The sequence below is a fragment of the Phalacrocorax aristotelis genome, chromosome 3 (assembly GCF_949628215.1).
Source record: "Phalacrocorax aristotelis chromosome 3, bGulAri2.1, whole genome shotgun sequence".
Taxonomy (NCBI): domain Eukaryota; kingdom Metazoa; phylum Chordata; class Aves; order Suliformes; family Phalacrocoracidae; genus Phalacrocorax; species Phalacrocorax aristotelis.
In genome coordinates this window covers 97,200,264-97,220,013 of record NC_134278.1, presented here as the reverse complement: position 1 = coordinate 97,220,013, position 19,750 = coordinate 97,200,264, and the positions used below count along the sequence as shown (strand labels likewise).

General features: G+C 36.0%; 1 protein-coding gene across 24 annotated transcripts in view; it reads right to left on the bottom strand.

Annotated features, from left to right (window-relative positions):
• The window catches only part of NRXN1 (neurexin 1), a 726,997-nt gene that overhangs the window by 427,168 nt on the left and 280,079 nt on the right, over window positions 1-19,750 (bottom strand). For all 24 annotated transcript variants that reach the window (XM_075088626.1, XM_075088628.1, XM_075088629.1 and 21 more), the window contains one exon: window positions 966-1,404. In XM_075088626.1, coding sequence (XP_074944727.1) covers window positions 966-1,404 — 439 coding nt within the window. The remainder of the gene's footprint in view (window positions 1-965; window positions 1,405-19,750) is intronic.

Sequence of the window (19,750 nt, the reverse complement as noted above, 5' to 3'; positions counted from 1 at the left end):
AAGTAAGCCATAAAGCAACTGCTTTTTGGGGTGAAGTTTCAGAAAGAAATTGCAAATGCAAGTCACGGAAAAGGAGTCACCCAAAGGAAGAAAGTGAAAACCTCCCAAAAAAAATCCAAAAGAAGAGGAGCGTACATTTTTCAACACGCAATTTCAGAGTGTACATAAACTTCAGATTGGATAGTGATATTAATTGGAAAATTCTTTGATGGACTGAATTACAGACTCAGTACATTCCCCACCCCCTGCCAAATCCTGGAATAAACTACAGGAAAGATACCATAGAATAGATATGTCCTTTAATTAATGGATGCTGATTATTTGCTGAAGTCAAGATATATATTCAAGATCAGAATATAGCTGAAAGACTAGGACAGTTTCACTAGTTAAATGCATTTTATGCCATAACAGATTTCAGCAACATTAGGAAGAGTTTATGAATTCTTTCTTTTTACCATTTTCAGTGAGATTATTTGTTGAGTAAACTAGTACACAATATGAATCATAGTGACAGAACACAGCAAGTCATTCATTTCCATTTCTGCTAATATGTGTTAGCCATTCATTAGCATATCATTTAATTATGCTGAGATCTGCTGACATGATTAGGTGGTCTATGCTGTTTCTGTGGGCAAACTATTCCCTATGTTGGGGATTACTTTCACTAATTCTTTTTTGCCACTTCAGCTATTTGGTGTAAGCAAGCACAGAGGGAGATTTGTTTGTTTTTGAAGTACACAACACACTTACCTGCAAGATTAAGTACCTGATTACCCAATAAATGTTAACATAAGGTATTTTACTCTGTAAATCATTGTATTCTGGTACTTGACAGTAAGGACTTCCTATATTTTCCTTATTTTTCAAATGTTGCAAAACTGTAATGCTGGCAGCATAAATATACCCATTATTTTCTCAGATACAACCCAAAAAAACATATTGAATACTAAAAAAAGGAAGTTTACCTGACCGTCCATCCCGTTGAAAATCCACATGGTACCATTCACCATCATTCACCTTCTTCTGCAAGGCTTTTATTTTTATAGTACCTGATCCCATGTCTAACAGCAGGTAGAGGTGGCCATCAAGCATCTCAATGGCAAAAAAGTCAACCTTCACCATCTGTGGGTGCTTGGCATCTTTTTGGTGCCTTGGTTTTCCATGACTGAAAAGAATCAGGCCATTTGGCTCAGTTGTACGAAAGTCAAATGATATTGAGCCTGTTTTCTTGGCATTCCACTTTGGCAAAGAGATGAAAGACTCCGGTGTTTCAAATGTGATTGGATCTAAGGTTGCAACATTCTCACATTTAAATGCTACAACCCCATGAATCTTCATTTTAGGATCTCCTTGCTTGGCAAGTCGAGATAACTCCAACCTGACATCGTTATTTTTATATACAACCTGCAAGCAAAGCAGAGAAGTTACTAAGAGGAACGTGACCACTTTAGCCAGATATAATCCTGAGTAGGCACATTATTTAAAATTTAATAATGATGGTACATGAATATGATAATTTACATACACACAAAATTAAATAACTATTTTCATTGACTAATTATTTAGTAATAGTTTTCATTAAAGCAAAGAAAGTTGCTCTAAAAACATCCCTAGAGTTAATTCAAACAATCTGAAAGAAGCGGTACACAATTTATACTATCAGTTGCAAACAAGCTTGCATGGCCTTGATTGGTTAAAAGCCCTCTTTGCACAGTCATTCTGCTACATTGAAGAAGTATTAGATTTCTTCTTCCTCTAAACCCTTTGTCACTGTCTTAACTCTTCTGATCATGTACAGAAAATGTACCAAGGTCAGATACTTTATAATATAACATCTTTTCAGTTTGTCCTTGGCGCTGAGGAATAGTAGCATCCATGGTATTCATGAAGCTATAAAATAGAGATACTAGTATCATACAGGTCAAAACAGACAAAAACAGGACAATCTTCGAGCCAGTTCAATTGGACAAAAAAATAAAACCACTTACGTATTTTCCCTGACTGAAGACTTTTCTGATAAAAATGAAAGACAATATTAGTTTTAAATCCAATTGACCTCCACAGCAAATATTCTTGATTCAAATCACATATTTACTCTGCCCAGAGAAGCCTGTCATGATATAACCATTTCCAAGAGTTTTAGTCTTTATTAGTATATTCTGAAATTGCTGGTATTTCTGTGTTGTCCAGGATACAAGGACAGCTTAAATGAAGCTCCCCAATAGCAAAGGTGCAGACAAGTATTTTGTCAAGATTTTTAATTATTCAATAAACAATATACTCAAGCTAAAATACAGTAAAAGCAACAGCTCGGCAAATCAAAGTGCTTTGTGCTGAGGATTCTTCATCTACAGTTTCTATACCATTCAGGACTAGATCATGTCTGGCCCCTGATCCAGTGTTTCAACTATACAATGTAGTGTGAAGATGTTCAGGGGATCAGTCACTGGTTTAGAGGTGAAAATACCTTATTAAAGGTTGAAAAGTGCTTAATGAATACTTAGGGTACAGCTTCTGGATTAATTTTCTCTGAAGCCTAGTTTGAACACAGATGAAACCACTCTGCAAACTGAACTGACACACAGTAAGTGGAAGAGACAGGGGATGCACTGCAGAACTGCTACTGTTGGAAATCAAAACACTAGCATATACACAATCTAAGATGGCATACCCCACAAGTGATAGTTGCTATTGAACAATGGTATTTAAAGATAACAGAACATTAAAGAGATGATTGATAGATCAACAGTTTTTCACTCTAAGAATTGTGTTCTTTCAAATTATATTATTATCCACACAGCAAATTTCACTATAAGCCAGGGCAGAATTATTCTACTACATTAAAAATGTGTCCTAAAAGCTAACAAAAAGCTTATGTCTCCATTTTATTTCAGGGTTCAGTACAAATACTGCTGTTCCCACTGGAGCTGTGTCTCCAACGACAACCAATAAACCTCACTGTGGATTCCTGACTGCAGAAGTGGTACTCTGCCACAGAGGCAGATAACATGCATTGCCTTCTTGAAGACATCAGAAATTACTAGAATTGGAATAACTTGTAATCTTAGAGAATAAGGATACGTATCTGCATTTATCAAATACCTCTGTAACACCTCAGAGATCACAGATTACACAAAAGAATTTGGAATAGTACTGGTGAATAAGCACATGCAAGTGATTTCCCATTGGGGTGACTTCCTGTCTTTAGAGTGAAGAAAGCCAAAAGGCAGAAGAATGCAGCAAAAAGCCAGTATCCTGGCAGGCAATATTAGTTAGAGATAGCTGGTCTCATGAAACTTTAGCCACTTTCTATGGCAAGAGGGTTTTTGGATAGCTTCCACCTCATTTGAAGGAGTTACAGGGGGCAACATTTCTAGAATGCACTGAAAAGCATTAAACAGAGACTAGAGGTTATGGTAAAAAGAAGGAATAAATGGGTTCTCATTAGAATCAAATCATGCTTTTGACAATGAAAGTAAATAAGGCAACAAAGAACATACTGAGAAAATATTCTTTAATTGCCTACTGAACAAAGGTATATACCAGGACAGTACAAATAAATGTACAAAGAGAATTTCTTGTTTATGGACAAATTCAAATTGTCTGATATTAATGAAAGCTGTTTGACTGAATAATAAAATTAATAGTTAACAGCTATGTTAGAAAAACTGAGCAGACAAAAGGAGAGCTAAGCTTTCCTTGATATCTAAAATAGCTCTACAGGCTTTGAAGTAATTTGCCAACTCAGAAACAGTAATTATTAATAAATATGGTTCATGGACAAAATGCAAACAGGAATACTGACAATAGTTTTCTCAATAACTCATCACCAGCTCTGTAAGTATCTTTATATATAACATGTGAGGGAAAAATTGCTAGAGCACTCTTATTAGAGTGACAAATATTGAGAATTTTATGCCACCAATATTAAAACATTATTGGAATCCCTAAATATCACATATGACAATTTCTTAATTCCATATTACACAATTAAGACTTTGTAGTTACTGAGATGTGAATGACGGCATCTTATTACATTCATTTTTGGAAACAGAATAAAGTCTACATCTATGTTTTAGAGTGTTTATGTTCTAAGCTTTAGGTTGTTTATATTCTTTTAATCTTACAAAATTGAAAATTTGGGACTGAGTTATTATGGAAAATTAGTATTAAAACAGAAATATATGAACCATAACTGAAAACCATAACTGCACAGAACAGTAAACCATTAACTGAACACAGCTGGCATTTGGAAGCCTGTTTCCTGGTGTCATGCTGAGATTCTTACCCCTCTCCCCATCTCCCTGTCCATGAAAGATGTACTCAGCCATCAGTGAAGCACAGCAAAAAGGAGAAAAGGAGTACGTTCACAAGAAGTAGTAGTCATTAAATTTCGGGAAAAGAACTGAACAGTAAGGAATAATTCTGAGACTAATATCTCTTTATAACTCATGGTGGTATATACTTCAGAATCTGTAACGTCTAGAGTACAAATAATACTATTTGTAAATTTACTCATTATTTTCTAAAGATTCTGATTTTTAATTATGTTTTTAAAATTTTTTTTCCTTCTGGGTACATAAGGACAAACATGCTTTTACTAGAGCTTATATTATCCATTGTTATTTCTACCTAAAACACCCTACATACTGTTCTTCATTAACTCAATACATTCTTCCTCAAATAGAGACCTGGATCCACAACTATTTAGGTGAAGGTAATTTACAGTGGAGAAATATTTGACTCATGTTCACCTTTACTCCCACACAACCTATCAGTCAGTATCCTTGCACTGCTACATGCTCTCCTAACACATCTGTTGGTCTGGGCCTGGTAATAGGTTGCTTGGCCTCTCACTCACTTTTATACATGAGCAACTACAATATAATTTTCCTGTGCATGAAACTGCCAGCCCTCAGGGAATTATATCATGCTATTAAGAGCACCTTGAATATATTTTCCATTCACTGTATTCTTTCCTCTTAATATTAAGTAAGGTTCAAGACCTCAGTCTTTAAAATATCTAATTATCTCATTCTTGGAAACTGCAAAAGGTCACCTAAACTCCCAAGAAAAAGAAGCAGTTAGCAATTCCCCACATAACCTGCAACAAAGCTATCCAAAGCAAGGAATAAACTTGTTTTCCAGAAGAGAAAGGGCAGAGCTACACATCATTTTACAATCAAGATATGAGGTCCCTTTGCTACCATCCAGGCCAACCACATGCCAGGAAACTTATAATAGCACAGTGCTGAGTCTTAACAAATAAGTCCAGCTAAGAGAGAGCAGATATCAACTTAAGCTCAGCACTCTCTTTAACATGGTCTGTGGTCATCTTGGTGAACAAGCAAAATTAATTCATGCTTCCCAAAGACATATAATGTATATAATTTACTGCAAGCCAGGGCCCTAGTATGCAATGAACTCTACAAACATCTTAGGAATTCACTATGGATCTTGCCAGTCATCGTGACAGGTGTCTTCAACAACAAAAAATGTAGCAGAGCAGCCAATGAAAAGATATTAATAAATCCACAATGTATAGATGTATTAATGACTTTGAGAAAAGGTGAAGGAGGAGACAAGGAATTTACTGTTGATATTAGAGATGTATCCTAAACAGACAACAGTTCAAATATCAAATTAAAAAGCCAATATAATAAAAACATTAATATCAACTAAACCCTACAGGTTTATTTCTACTGACCCTATCCCATGAAATTTAAAACCATGAAAGACGTGAAAGAATCCGTATCTCAACATAACTTTCAATTCCAAGTGTAGACCTTTTCACGTTAAAGATTTCTTTTTGTGTTTTGTACATCAAATACTATGAGTGAAGAAATGGCATTATTCTTAAATATTTCAGAATATGGACCAACTCTGCTAGCAACAGCCTTTTAATCACTGTGATTAAAAGCCTTTAAATTAATATGAAGCATTTCTTTCAAATGTCTTTACATTATTAAAACAAATTATGATCCTTAAGGAGCTAATAACTCTGCCTATTTTGCAGCATCTAGGTTTCCTTGAGAATCAAAGAGAAACCAGGAGTTCGGAGCACCTATGTTATGGTCTTGCTCTGCAGAGCTCGTCTATTTACTTAATAGGGAGGTGAAGAATAAATATTTTTCTAAATGCAATTTGAATAATTGGATTAATCCAGCCTCTAAATCTGTTTAAAAAATTAATCACATAAATCCTTAAGTTACCATAAAGCAGTATTTTCATATTTTCATGAAACCTGGATCACCTAGTGCAGCCAACGACAGTTAATTCTCTAAAATGGAGACTAGTATTACCCAAAATGGCTCAGGTAGGTGCTGCTAACCTACAATTTTATGCTGCACGGTGAAGTCAGCAGGAGATAACTTACTGATGTCAGAAACTGTAGCAATGGGACTTACAGTAAGTGAAGCCTGAGGCAGTTTTATCAGCCTGCTTTAACAGCCGCTAGAATTTCCATGCTCATTGAGAACTACCTGGTGCATACAGCAAGCACATTCCCCAGAAATCCAATTGCAAAACTGACCCTTGAGAGTTATAATGTGGGTATTTTTTTGGTATTTGCGGAATGGTTTTGAACTAATCCATGAATGTCAGCCTCTCACAGGAGACTTACCATTTTACAAACATGCCTCAATTCATTTTCCGAGGTCCAAAATGAGTACATCAAGGAACAGTACAAACTACAGATTATTTACACAAAACCCGAGGAGCCCCAGTTCAAATGTTTGCAATGGGGTGTATTTCTGAACACAATGTGAAAGCACACGGTATGAATGACAACAGCTATTCAAGCTTCTAGGATTATTCAACTTCATAAATCGGCTTTGTTTTCTGAACACAAAGAGATTAGCAGGTATAACAAAAGCTTCAAGGAAACAATCTATTCATCCTTAAGTGAAATGGTTTTAATTTTCCTGGGGTGGATACGTGTGTGTGCGCGCGCGCGTGGTGGTAGTAGTGTGGGGCATTTAGAAAGGAGTTTGTTTTGAGCACCAAAACAAAATCTGAGTGTCTATAGAGTCCTACTGAGTGGGAGGTAAGCCTCAGGACAACAAGACAGGGTTCCATGGTATAGATATAAATACCTGGAGAAAACAATAGCGCGTGCATTTTTCTGCATTACTTTAGATCAGCTAATATGGTCTGGGAAACTGCTGTGCAAGTTTCAGCTCAAAAAAAGCTCGACTTAATGGGGCGGGGGGGCGGGGAGGGAAGCATGTCTAATCAACTACAGTGCCACAAATTCCATGGAATATATATCTGGGAGTTTCATGTTCTCCTGTCTCTATTCCTGTCTGCTCTGAACATCCAAAACCGTGGAGCAGAAACAGAGGACACTCAACTCTCCATGCACTCAACTAAAATTGGACTTGGCTCTTCCATTATGACAGAGGAGGAAAGAAACCCACGTGAAGGCTACTGATTGTCTAAGCCCAAAGGAGCACTGAACATTGCTTAAGTTATCCAGTAGGAGAAAAATGAATATTTAATGACTGGAAATGTAAAATGGCTATGTCCCCTCTCACTGCACTGTCTTTTGAAAAATATGAAACAGACTTTTTCAAAGCTAACATATTGTTCATATAGTGTGACCGTATAATTTTATTCTACTGTTCATAGCTTTAGATATAACGAATATATTTTAAAATCAGACATAATCTCCACAGACTACTTTGTCCTACAAGGTAGAAGGAAAAGAATCATTAGAATCATTCTTGCTTTAGAAGCCAGAACCAGTAATCCAGAAACTTGTGTTTAGCCTGCATCTGAATGCCTCACAGAGAACTTAACTTCTCCTTGCCTCTCTGTGAAATGGATACACCATTTCCTCACATGATAGAAATTTGCATGAAGACTGAAGTTTGCATTACCAGCATTGGGTCTCATGGAGCTTCATCCAAAGTAAATCATATTTCCACACACATTTCCTATAGGGTGTCATCCCCCTCCCACTTCCTTTTTAAAGGAAGATGGCAGCCACTATGTCAAAAAGAATATGATGTTCCAACTTTCTAATATACAACTGCAGAGTACAGAGCACATTGTCCATTCAAATAGAAAAATAAAATGTACCCAATCTGGTCAAAAGTTACACTCAAAAGCTGGGCTTGAACAATACATGTCTCAAAGTAAACACAAAAGTGTAATATATTGTGCCATGATAATACACTCAGCTAGTGCTTTAATGCCACACTGGACAGCTAACTAGAGACAATAAATCTGTGATGTTTATTGTTTCGGCAGCTAAGCAACACAAACATTTTCTGCACTCATCTTTCTCAGTATTACAGGATATATTGCACATCAGACTTTTTTAAAACTTCTGTTCACAGAAAACAGACATACTTAATGCACACAAATGTATCTTCTATTTAAATAGCTTATATCATATCCCTGCAACTTCTAGGAAGGCAAATGGGTACAAAAAGAAAAAAAAAGGTTAAAAATTAACAAAATTATATGGAATTCCGCTATGAACTCAATAGCGCATCTGATTGTCCACTGTAGACTATCTGAAAACCAACACTGCCCTACCCCCAGTGGTGTTAAAATAATTTAAAAAATTGGGACAACAAATAGCTCACAATTTGGTAGTGGGAAAATACCTTAATTACTCTAAAGCAGTAATTGGTAATGGTCACACACAGTTGTAGAAACTAATCCAGCACAAACATAATCAAAGTAATAGGTAAATTGTGAATGTTACAGGGCACTGTTTTGAGAAACTTTTTATTTGCTCTTCTTTAGATTCACTGTGCAGTACTGGGAAAGTCAACTCAGTTTCATGCATCAGTCACCTATTTGCAGAATTAATACAGTTGTGACAGCTGACCTTCTAGGCAAACTGGTCTCTTACGCTGGAGTTTCAAATGCTGATCTCAGAACTGTCTGTTTCTTTTCTCTCTCACTTTGCCTGTCTGAATAGATGCAACTAAAGAGGATGCCGGAAAACACCTTTTTATGTTCTAGGTTACTAGCATATCGTTTAACATGTTATATTACCAGAAGTTAGAAAAAAAAGATCAACATTTTTTTCTAACAACCTTGATAATGGGATTGTTATGTTTTTCACCCTGCTGTGGACACAAGTCTTTTGAAGATCTTTTTTCCCTTCTTCAATAGACTATTTTGTTATTCTTTGTATGCCCTGCTGTCAGCTGCCAGACTGCTAAATGTTTCTGACTGTGGTTGCTATGCTTTCTGTTTTTAAGAAAAGGGTTCAAGTTCTCTCTCTCCCCCAGCCCCTCCCCCCCCTTTTTTTTTTAACTTCCCATGGCACAGACTCATAGAAATTTCTTGGCAACATCTAAATTGTGGAATTTAGGAACAAGTTGGTTCCACAGAAGCTCAGTTGGCTCCCATGTAGGAATAAAGCCTTTACCAAGACATAAGTCACAAAACAAAACCAAGAGAAACAAGAGTCACCAAAAGGAAAACAAAATGTATTATTCGAGGTAAAAGCAGCTTTGCATTAATACATTATATAAAGTCTAAGGAAGAAAACAAATGATATGCTACCTTTTCTGTCTGGGAAAAGAAAGGGCTACAGAAGACTCAATTGTTGTGCTGGATTTCAGCTTTTTCCTCCCCTTTCTTTCACAGTGCATCAAGAGTTACCAAAGACTAATTCTGCAGAAAAGTCAGAAACATGCTATTTTTCATCTTTCCTCGTTAACTATTCCTGCCCAAGAACAAGCAGGAAAACTCTCTAGGCTTTAAAAGCTTAAAGCTTTAAATTCAAGGTCAGAAAATACAGAAACAAATTATGGGAAAAGGCAAAAATAATGTAAAGGTAAAAATGAAGGTTCTAAGGAACATCTTATCTTAAGCACAACTAAAAGCAATGTGGCAGATGCACTTAAGAACTGAGCTACCTAGGGTAGGAGATGGGGGGGGTGGGGGGGGTGGAATGGAAGTGGTGACAAAAATAGCAAAAGAATGAACCTCAAAATAAGAGGAAAACTTAAACGGACCCAACACATAATCCAAGTTTGGGAGATCAGTGGTCTGAAGACAAATGAAGAAAAACTTGCTTAAAAAAAAAGAAAAATTAATTACCAATACACGTAACCCTGAATGTCTCCAAATAGTTGAACAAATTTTTTTTTTCCATATTAAACACATTTGAAAACATATATAAAAATAACTGTAGGCTCCAATTAAATGCAGAACATCAGTTCTGCCTATCCCTTAGTGAAATGAGGGAGGTTTATTCCACCCCTCACTAGCTTTCTTTCCTTCAGCCTCTCACATCAGTGTATTACTAGCTGCCAACTTATGGCTTTTAACCTTACTACTTCTCCAGAATAATAAATACCTAACTGGCTGCTTCTCCTTCTTTCTCACTCACATAGTTTACTCTTTCATCTAGCCGAATAGCTAATTCTTGGCCGTGGGTGTTTCTGGCTGCTTTCTGTTTTGGACTCATCTGCTCTGCTTCCTGATTCCTGGTTTGAAAGAACCTTCTGTTCCACTGAGGGGAAAATAGCCCTCTAATCCTAGGCTGAAATGCCATGGCTATTGTATGAACTTATGGCCAGCCTCCATGTAGACAGCATCCTTCCCTATCAGCTTTGTTAGCTGACTATCTGTTCAGTGAAGTTGGCTGCTCGTTGACAAGCTATAGAAACTTTCCTTCTCCCATTCTAGCTAGCACAATACTTAGCTACGTTAGCAGCTCTCTGATTTCAGCTTGTGATATTAATATAGTGACAGTTTATGCAGTTGTTGGATAAATTCTGCCCTATCATGTTTATGTAAGTAGTTAAAAAAAAATCAAATTCCCTCCCACTAACTATGGTGCAAACTTTCCTTTCACTTGTGGAGTGACTGACACATTCCTGGAAGACATCCAGGAAATTTCTTCCCTACTTTCATCTGCAATTTCTTATGAATCCTTATAATCCTTTTAATGTATCCTTTTTGCTTTCCAATACTGCAACATCAGTAACTCTTCACATCAGTGTTTTGAAATTGTATTTGCTTTCTCAGATACCTGTGACAATTGGAAGCTAAGTTTTCTCTAGTACTTTTGCATGCAAAGTTATTACTATAATTCCAACAGAAGGAACATGATATCAAGCTGCCATATGTTTTTCAGAGGCAGCTTTTCCTTCACTGTTTTTCAACTATACAGAGAGGTACACCTCAAGGCTGCTGGGCAGCGTGGTTCCTTTGCACTCCATTCTAGTGGTCACAACCTATATTTCCTGAAATGACAGATAAAAACCAGTACTTGGCAGAGAAGTAAATGGAAAAGCGGGGCTCTTCCACCTCAAACATCAATCTGTATAGTGCACAACATATATGGCTGAAACAATTTATACATTTTCAAGAAAGGGATTAATTTAATTCAAGAAATATTTCTAAGGCATCTCTTTTATATTTAAAGCATCTTCAACCACAGCCTACCTATGGGCCACCTTTATGTTAATAAATTTTACTGAGGTTAAAGCTGTACTCCAAAATAAACTTGCCGAACTCATCCAAATTAATTATCATCACTATAATGACAAGGAACAGGAATATATTACTTGGTTTTCAAGGTGTGGCATCTCACGGTGGTGAGAGAACAAAGTAGAGCACTCATACTTAAGTATGCTGGTTAAAGGGTCTGATTCTGCCAGATGACCTCCAAGACTGAGACTTTGGTGTCAGCTTAGTGCTAAAGGAATGCCAGATTCCCTATAAAATCCCCGTTTGGTTTTGCACTGAGTATGAGGTCCTCAGCTTCAAGCAAGATCAATTCTTTTGACAGATAATCAATAAGAACATAAAATACTACAACAAACTTTGTCTAATAACATTCAACATTTATACAACATTTATGTGGCAGCTTGCCATATAATACAAACTATCAAGTACCTTTACACATGCCATTACTGGTTACTGTAATCTAATGCATATGGAAACTTTTAAAGTGTACTCTTCTGCAAATTTTATAGGTTTCCTGAATTATTTTCCCTTACATTAGTGTGTCTGTCACAATAAACACACTTCTCAGTGTTTGTGGGAAAACAGTTATGAAAAGGACTAATTTTTAGTAAGGGGTAAGCAGTGCAATTAAGCATTTCTCAGTTCCCCAATGTCATTGTGTACATCAATTGAACATCTCAGCAATGTTCCGGCATTTATTTTCACCTTTAAATGTTTGTTGCTTTCGTTTGTTTGTTTGAATTTCAAATAAACACTTGAACTTGAAGCTACCTTTTATATCAAGCATATTTTGAAATATTATGAAATATAATATAGGAAGAGTGGGGGGGAATAGGCTTTTCCTCAAGCAAAAACATAATGCAAAATTATTTTCTATTTTCATTAAAACACTTTATTGGGACTACATATAGGTTGTGCGCTGAATTATGCATAAAAAAATCAAAAAGGGTATACATTAAATCTAAAAATAAGAATTTAGGCGGCCATGTCTATACTATTAATTATTATCTGTGTTCCTCTTGGTACAACTCTACTCAGAAAAAACAATGCAAGACTATGCATTTTCTTCGGAAAAGTTTGCCAAAATTATTTTTGAGATTCTGCTTTCTGTAGTGGGGCCTTAGTTCCACTGAAACCAATATTTTCTGGTTAAAGACTGCAAAAAAACCTACTATATAAAGACCGAATCAGAAATAAGCATTAAGCTGTTGATGATGTCTAATAAAAACATAACTCATTAGAAGATAACAGATGAGAAGGTAAAACTCAGTATGGTATGGGTTTCATGACTGCTGTATAGCCCACAAAGAAGAAAGCATTGGCCTTTCTGTAGAAAATGAATTCATAATAGTCTCATTCTGACTAAAAGGCATATCTGAAGACAATATTTAGCAAGCAGAAAAAATACTGTGAATAAATTATGTATATAAGGTAATAGTCTTAATATATACCAATAAATAATACCAGGGCATGAGATTAAATCCTACTGTGTGCACCCATGTGACATCACCAGAAAACAAAAGGGCATGCCCTACCTGCTTGGACTGGTGACATACCCAAGGCATAACCCAGTCTTTTCTTTGGAACTGTTTGGCTTTCAAAAAGGTGGTTCCTGAAGATGAAAGATACTATGAGGCTAACAGGAGGCACACTGCTTTCGGGAATGGTAACATTAATAATTTGCTCTTGTAAAACCTGGCCTGCTCATGCTATTTCCATTTATATTGACTTCATTTCTGTAAAGGCTTTTTTCTGTGTTACCAGGTGGATGTCCACCACTGATAAGCGAGGGGAACAGCTGCTTTACAAAATATGAACACACACACACACACACCCTTCCCCACCATCTCCTGAAAGCTTCAGCTTAAAAAGAAAAGGAGAATTTTTGAAATATGAGCTCTGGTTTTTTGCACCACTTAGTTTTTATAACCTTTCAGGGTTGATACCTATATATACAAGTGACAGATTTAGTTCTCAAGCAAAAAATGGGGGTAGTGCCTAAAAAGTATATGTGGATGTTCAGTATGCACAAACATCCATATAAGACCTTGACCCAACATTCAAGTATTGTTGTGAAAATATGGCATTCTAACTAGAATCCAGCCAGATTTTATATAAGAAGAGCTAAGGACTGAAGGGATGCACATATCAATACTATATACTTTGGTTTTAATTCTCAGGAAAAAATATTAAAATTTAAAAGATTCTCTGTATTAATCACAGTAAAATTGTTTCCAAATGGAACTGTAAGAATATTGATGGAAAAGCTGTTCCCTTTCTTCACAGTGAATCATTCAATTTCTGAATCAAACTTTAAGCTTTCTTTCAAACAGTGAAAGAATCTTTCAAAGCAAATCAGTAAAAATTAAGATGACAAGGATCCTACACTGAAAATTTTAAAATGTCTTCCTTTCCTCCTGAAGTTCATTTTGACACAAACAATGTGACTGACCTTAGAAAAAGCAAAAGCTATAACCAGTTACCTGCTGAAGGGTGGTTTTCTCATTCCTCCATCTTTGACCTCTCAGCACAGTCCAGTAGCTGAGTATGGCAATATGCTTTCAAAAGACAAGTTTGGAAACTAAAATTCTTAGCCGCCCTGGATATTAAAAATCATTGACTCAACAGATACAGTGGATTCATGATATGATTTTTTGCTATAAGTCAGCCTGTTTCTAAATCTGTCTCACAGGAATGAGAACTTGACTTTTATGCTTCCTAACAACTTCTGCTAAGCTTATAAGAAAAGATAGGATGGCACACTGATTGATGAGATTTATTTAAACTTGGAGTATCTGCTTTTAACCTTTACTTAGCTTAAGTTTGCCATTTACTTCATAACTGACTTAGACATTGCAAAACACTATCTTTTTCAACTAATAACTGACATCGTGTATTACATCATAGGTTACTACCACTAAACTGGGACCAATTTACAAAACACCTTAATGTACCGGGTGGGGCGGGTGTGCGTGTGTTAGGGAAAAGAGACCAAAAATGTGCTCCTGCTCATCTCTGCTATAGTTTTTCAGTTGAAATGAAACCACTCAGAAGTTTTAATACCAGTTTCAGTATATCGGCATTTCAATTCTTGAAATTGATAAGAACATAACCTCCAAACACAGATAAAACAGTATTTCTACAAACCTTTAAGGTGTTATGCTAATCATTTTGTTTGCATGTTCACAGGTGAGCCAAAATACTTAGGCTTTAACCCACATAAGTTACCTCACTGAAACTTTCCCCTATAGATCTTTGCACTCATCATAGACATAACTTTATTACTTGCAACTTTGAATATATCTGAGCTGTACATGTAACTAAAAAGTTAACAAATTTGTGAAGTTTACAATTCTTACAACCATTAAAGAGAGGGCTCAGTTGATATCAACATCAGCTTTTTTTTTTTTTTTTTTTTTAGTCTGGATACATACCTATTGCTGCGAACACCTGCAAAACTGATTATGGACTCCTGAATGAAAGAATGTGCCCATTTGAGTATACTGGAACACAAAGATATTTATATAATTGACTTAGCAACTGGGGTTTTTTTAACATCCATTTTGACAGTTTCCCAATGTGTTAGAAGTATACTAAACATTTCTAATGAAAACTGGGGAAAATATCAATCTAACCTTCACCTAAACATATTGAAATAATTGTGAATAAGTCAAGGAATAGCTGTATTTTTAGTCTGACAATTAGACAATACCAGGATTGGCTCAATAAGACATACAGATTTTTATGCTTCTACAAATCTTCTTTGTTAAAATATTTTAAGGCATAAATTTAATCATTACTATCTGAAACAAAAAGAAGTAATTCTTGTCTCATTATTCCTTTCAAGTGGCCCAGTCAAAACTTAGAAAATATGCACCGTCTAGATGGCAAAGGAGAACCTCAGTCCTCAGTAGCTCTTAAGAATACGAAATTCCCTGGAATTAGTCTTGGAAAGAGTTAGAACAGTAGTTTGAATTTTTCCTTCTTATGCAACTGTATTAATTTTATATCACAAACACTGTATTTTAAGTAACTGGATGTTACCATTCTTGTCTCAAACCCTGTCTGAATTAAAAGAGAATTGTAGAAGGCCGATTCTAAGTAAATATTCTGTTTCAATGTTATGTCCTTAAAGTCTAATATTAGAACATACTTTCTGAAAGAAATAAGTACTGTTTAATATTCTTTGTGGGTTTTTTTTGGGGGAGGGAGACAATTAGCCCTCAAATTCATAATTTTCATTCCTTTTTTTTTGTTTGGGTTTTTGTTTGTTTGTTTTGTTGTTGTTCTTTTTTTTAACTAGCAATGCAGGGTTGTGTGCACGTTTCAGCTTCAAAATACAATCCTGCAAGCAGCCACTGGTATTATGTTCCTCCCAAAACATTAAGCAGAAAAAATCCATTTACTTTCCCTATTAGAATACTGAGAAAAGAAAGAAATTACAGCTGCTTGAACAAATCAACTATAATTGTGATTATTGCTACAGATGATTTATCTGTTTTCTACTGAACAAATGAATATACCAGATTTCAGCTGCTTTTAACAGCTTCAGCTGCTCTGGATTGGATTAGATCCAGAAAAAAAGGTACAATATTAATTGTTAAGTGAAATGTGCACAAAACACACGAGTAATTTTACTCCTGTGAGCCATCTCCCATCTTGGAAGGTTTTTATTCATTTTTATAATAGTAATCAATATATTCAGAATAAAGGATTCACTTGAATACATCTGTTAATTCTTCAGAGAAAAGTATATGCCTGTTTATATGTTTCCAAAGATGGCTCAAATGAAACTAATAAAAATTTTATCACAATGGTTTTATCAAAAATTTTTCAACTACTGATGTGGAAACAGGCTATAAAGTCTGGGTAAATCTGATTGCTTCATACTCCATACATGGACAAGAACATCCTTGAAGCAGACAACTCTGGCGTGAAGTGAAATGCAGAGTATATAACTAGCACGATTCAGTGCTATTTTGTAGTAACGAAAAGCTTTTTGATCAATTCAGTGAGGTTTGTGTGTCTGTCCCTAAAAGCAGAGACTCAGCTGAAAAAACACAGAACAGATCAGCTAACTCCTGGAGTTTTTACAGAAACTGAGGTATCATACTACCAGCAGTAAATGAGTACATCTTGTAAAGAAAGGTTGTAAGGACCTGGGAGTTGACATCTAGGTGTTCATACTGGCCAATTTTACCAAGCAATTTTGGACCCCGATGATGCATTACAGTAATATGTTCTCACAGAACTTTCTGTTGTCATCTGTTAGTGTAGCACATCATCAAATAGCTGTCACTATTACGATGTATTACTAGTAAATATGGAAGAGATGCCAGGGACATTGTCCAAATACTTACTACAGTTTTGTGTTAACTGATCTAAAAAGTTTAATATTTCCAGTAAAGGAAAGAGAATCTTTACTAAAGAAACAGAGAATATATGCAGCAAACATCTAACCACATGTGAACATTGCTCTCAAACAAGGTTTGAAGCCTTATAATGTCCAGAACAATGAAATTTTGAGAGTTTCTGTTCTATGATTCTGGAGGAACAAGAATCATCAACATCTTCCTGCCTGGTTCTGGCTACTTGTCAGTTTATGGGCTGGCTCTTGAAATCTAGTCTGTATGTATCATCTTTTTGATTTTTTTATCTCATTCAGAGCAAAATATTTCATTTTTTTCCAAATATAGTGATTTATGAAAAATAGAGAAGTACTTTCTTTTCAAATATTTTCTTGGAACAGTTTTTCCTACATCTTGCATATTTCCATTTTAATCCTGATGTTGCTGAGTTGTGCTGAATATTTAATTTATGCTAACCTGTCACTTTTTTTTTCCCACCCCATCTATATAGGTATGAATATTTATGAATGCAGCAGTGGCTGACCTGCACCTTGTATCATCTGAAAAACATATGCATACTGGGAACATGGGATGAGAAAGGAGGAAGACCAGAATTTGTTTTTCTATCTTTTGAGCACAAAATAAGCTTTATCCATAAGAATTGCCTAAATGAAATGGAACATACTGTCCCTTATGGTAATTATTTTAAACATCCTGCCTAGAGGTTCAGGAAACTCTCAGTCATTTCCAAGCTCAGGCACAGTGAAAAGAAGAGGGGGAAACAAATAGGCACAGAGTGATTGATCAATGGTGTTGCTTAAGTCCACATCAAGGGACCAAAACAACTCCATGAGTACCTTTAGTTTCTTCCTTTTAGGTATTTCTTAAAAGCAGGAAGGAGTAATATATAATTGATAACTCAATACACATCACTTCCAGCCTCCACAGCAGGATACCTACATCAGAAGTTTATGAACACCTATTCAGTATGAAATCAGTGTCCTTCCTGCTGGTATTTCAAAGGGAAAATATTCAGAACATCCTGTGTGATGGAGAGGAATTAATTATTGAAAAACTCCTCAGCCTCCTTCCATCGGTTCCAGCTTGTGCCTATGAAAAGCACACACAAATCCTAGAATAAATACTGTTAGCATCTAGGAGATAAAGTCCTTTTTCCTGAAGGCCAGGTCCTTTAAGGAAGTATACTCCTAAAACTTTCTCTGTTCATTCCCTTTGGATCATTGTAAGTTGCACATTTTTAAGTCAATATTAGTACCCAGAACACTTACAAATCTTAGAATGTAGGAAAAAACAGACTAGGAATAAAGGATGAAATCTAGGTCACAGTGAAATCACTGGGTCTGTAAACTTCCAGAATTCCCTCCCTTTGCCAGAACACAAACATGCTACACCTTTCACATCCCCTTATTTCCTCCTCCTCTTTAAAAGATTCTATTTCACAAAAGTGCAATGAATAATGTATATAAAATAACTGTTATGCAATATTGATTTACTAAATTTGTGATGAACACAAACTCACTATGATCCACCGAGCAGGACATGTGGGAAGTGTTACAGAACTTCTTTCAATGAACAAAAATCCGTAACACATCTCTAAATGTTTCACAGAAATGACTTGTAGCAAATCTATTAAGTCCTCTAGCACAGCTCTCCAAGAACAGCATGTTTCCCCGCAGAATAGCTTTTGCTTCTTCATATTATCTACTCTGAAGTATCTCAGTGAAGGCTGAGACAGGGCTTTTACCAATACCTTTGGGAAAGTGCTCCACTACATAATCTATTCTCACTGTCAATCATTTTTTCCTAGTACTCAGCCAATCTGAATTTTCACTTTAGTAATCCCATTGCATTACTCCCCTTGTGCTTCTGTGCTTTAGCATTTATACTCTTCAAATATTTATAGTCATTGTTAAGGAAAAAAACAGACATTTTCCCTAAGCATATCAGTTGCTGTGCCTGAATGCTGCTGGTCTTCCTTGGAGTGCTGTATCTTTTTGCACATTCCAAATAACTGTCAGATAAATTAATATTTGCTACTGCTGGAAAAAATAGCCCATACGGAAAACCCCTTTCCCCCTCAAACACTTCCCTATGAACAACACCCCTTCCTATTTTTCTTTTCAATCTGCTGTTACATTGCCAGAAAGGGTTTATAGAACTGAGGTTTCCGATTAAGAAAAGCAAATAATTACCAGCCAGACATTTTACAGGGAAAAAAAATCCCATCATATATAATCGTCTTGGATACCTGGTTCTAACAACAAATGATTATTAGCAAACACACTGTATTAACAAAACACAATGTGTAATGAGAATACTTAGGTGGTCAGGTATGCTTTGGTGATCTTTCCATTCTGATTTCAAATGCTTCAGAACTAATGCCTTAAAAAGGAAAATAACCTTTCTTTCCCTCTCCCTTCTTTCTTCATTATTCCCTCTTAAATTCATTAGAGGCCCAAACTCAGAAAACCATGTCCTGCACCTTTCACACTTCAGAGATCACCATCTAATCATGGCAGTTACTTCACAACACCGATTTAAATTCCTTTATGACAAGCAATGCTTCCTCCTCTCCTAGGCTTTCTCCAACTTGCTTTTCATAGAATAGTCCAGGACTTCAGAAGATCATCTGGTCCAACCTTTCATTGGAAACAGAGGCTAGGCGAGAATATCTAGCACTTTGTCCATTAGCATCTTGAAAACCTCCCGCAACAGGGACTCCACCATGTCCCTGAGGAGGTTGTTCTGCAGATTGATTGTTATTATTGTACAAAATTTCTTCCTTATATCAAAATAAAACCTTTCCTGGTGCAACTTTCACCTGTTGCTCTTTGTCTTCTTCATGTTGTTACTTGAAGAAAGAGCCTCTGTTCTCTTTGTAGCCACTCTTTCAGTACTGGCATACTGTGATGAGGTCCCCCGAGGCCTCCTCCTCC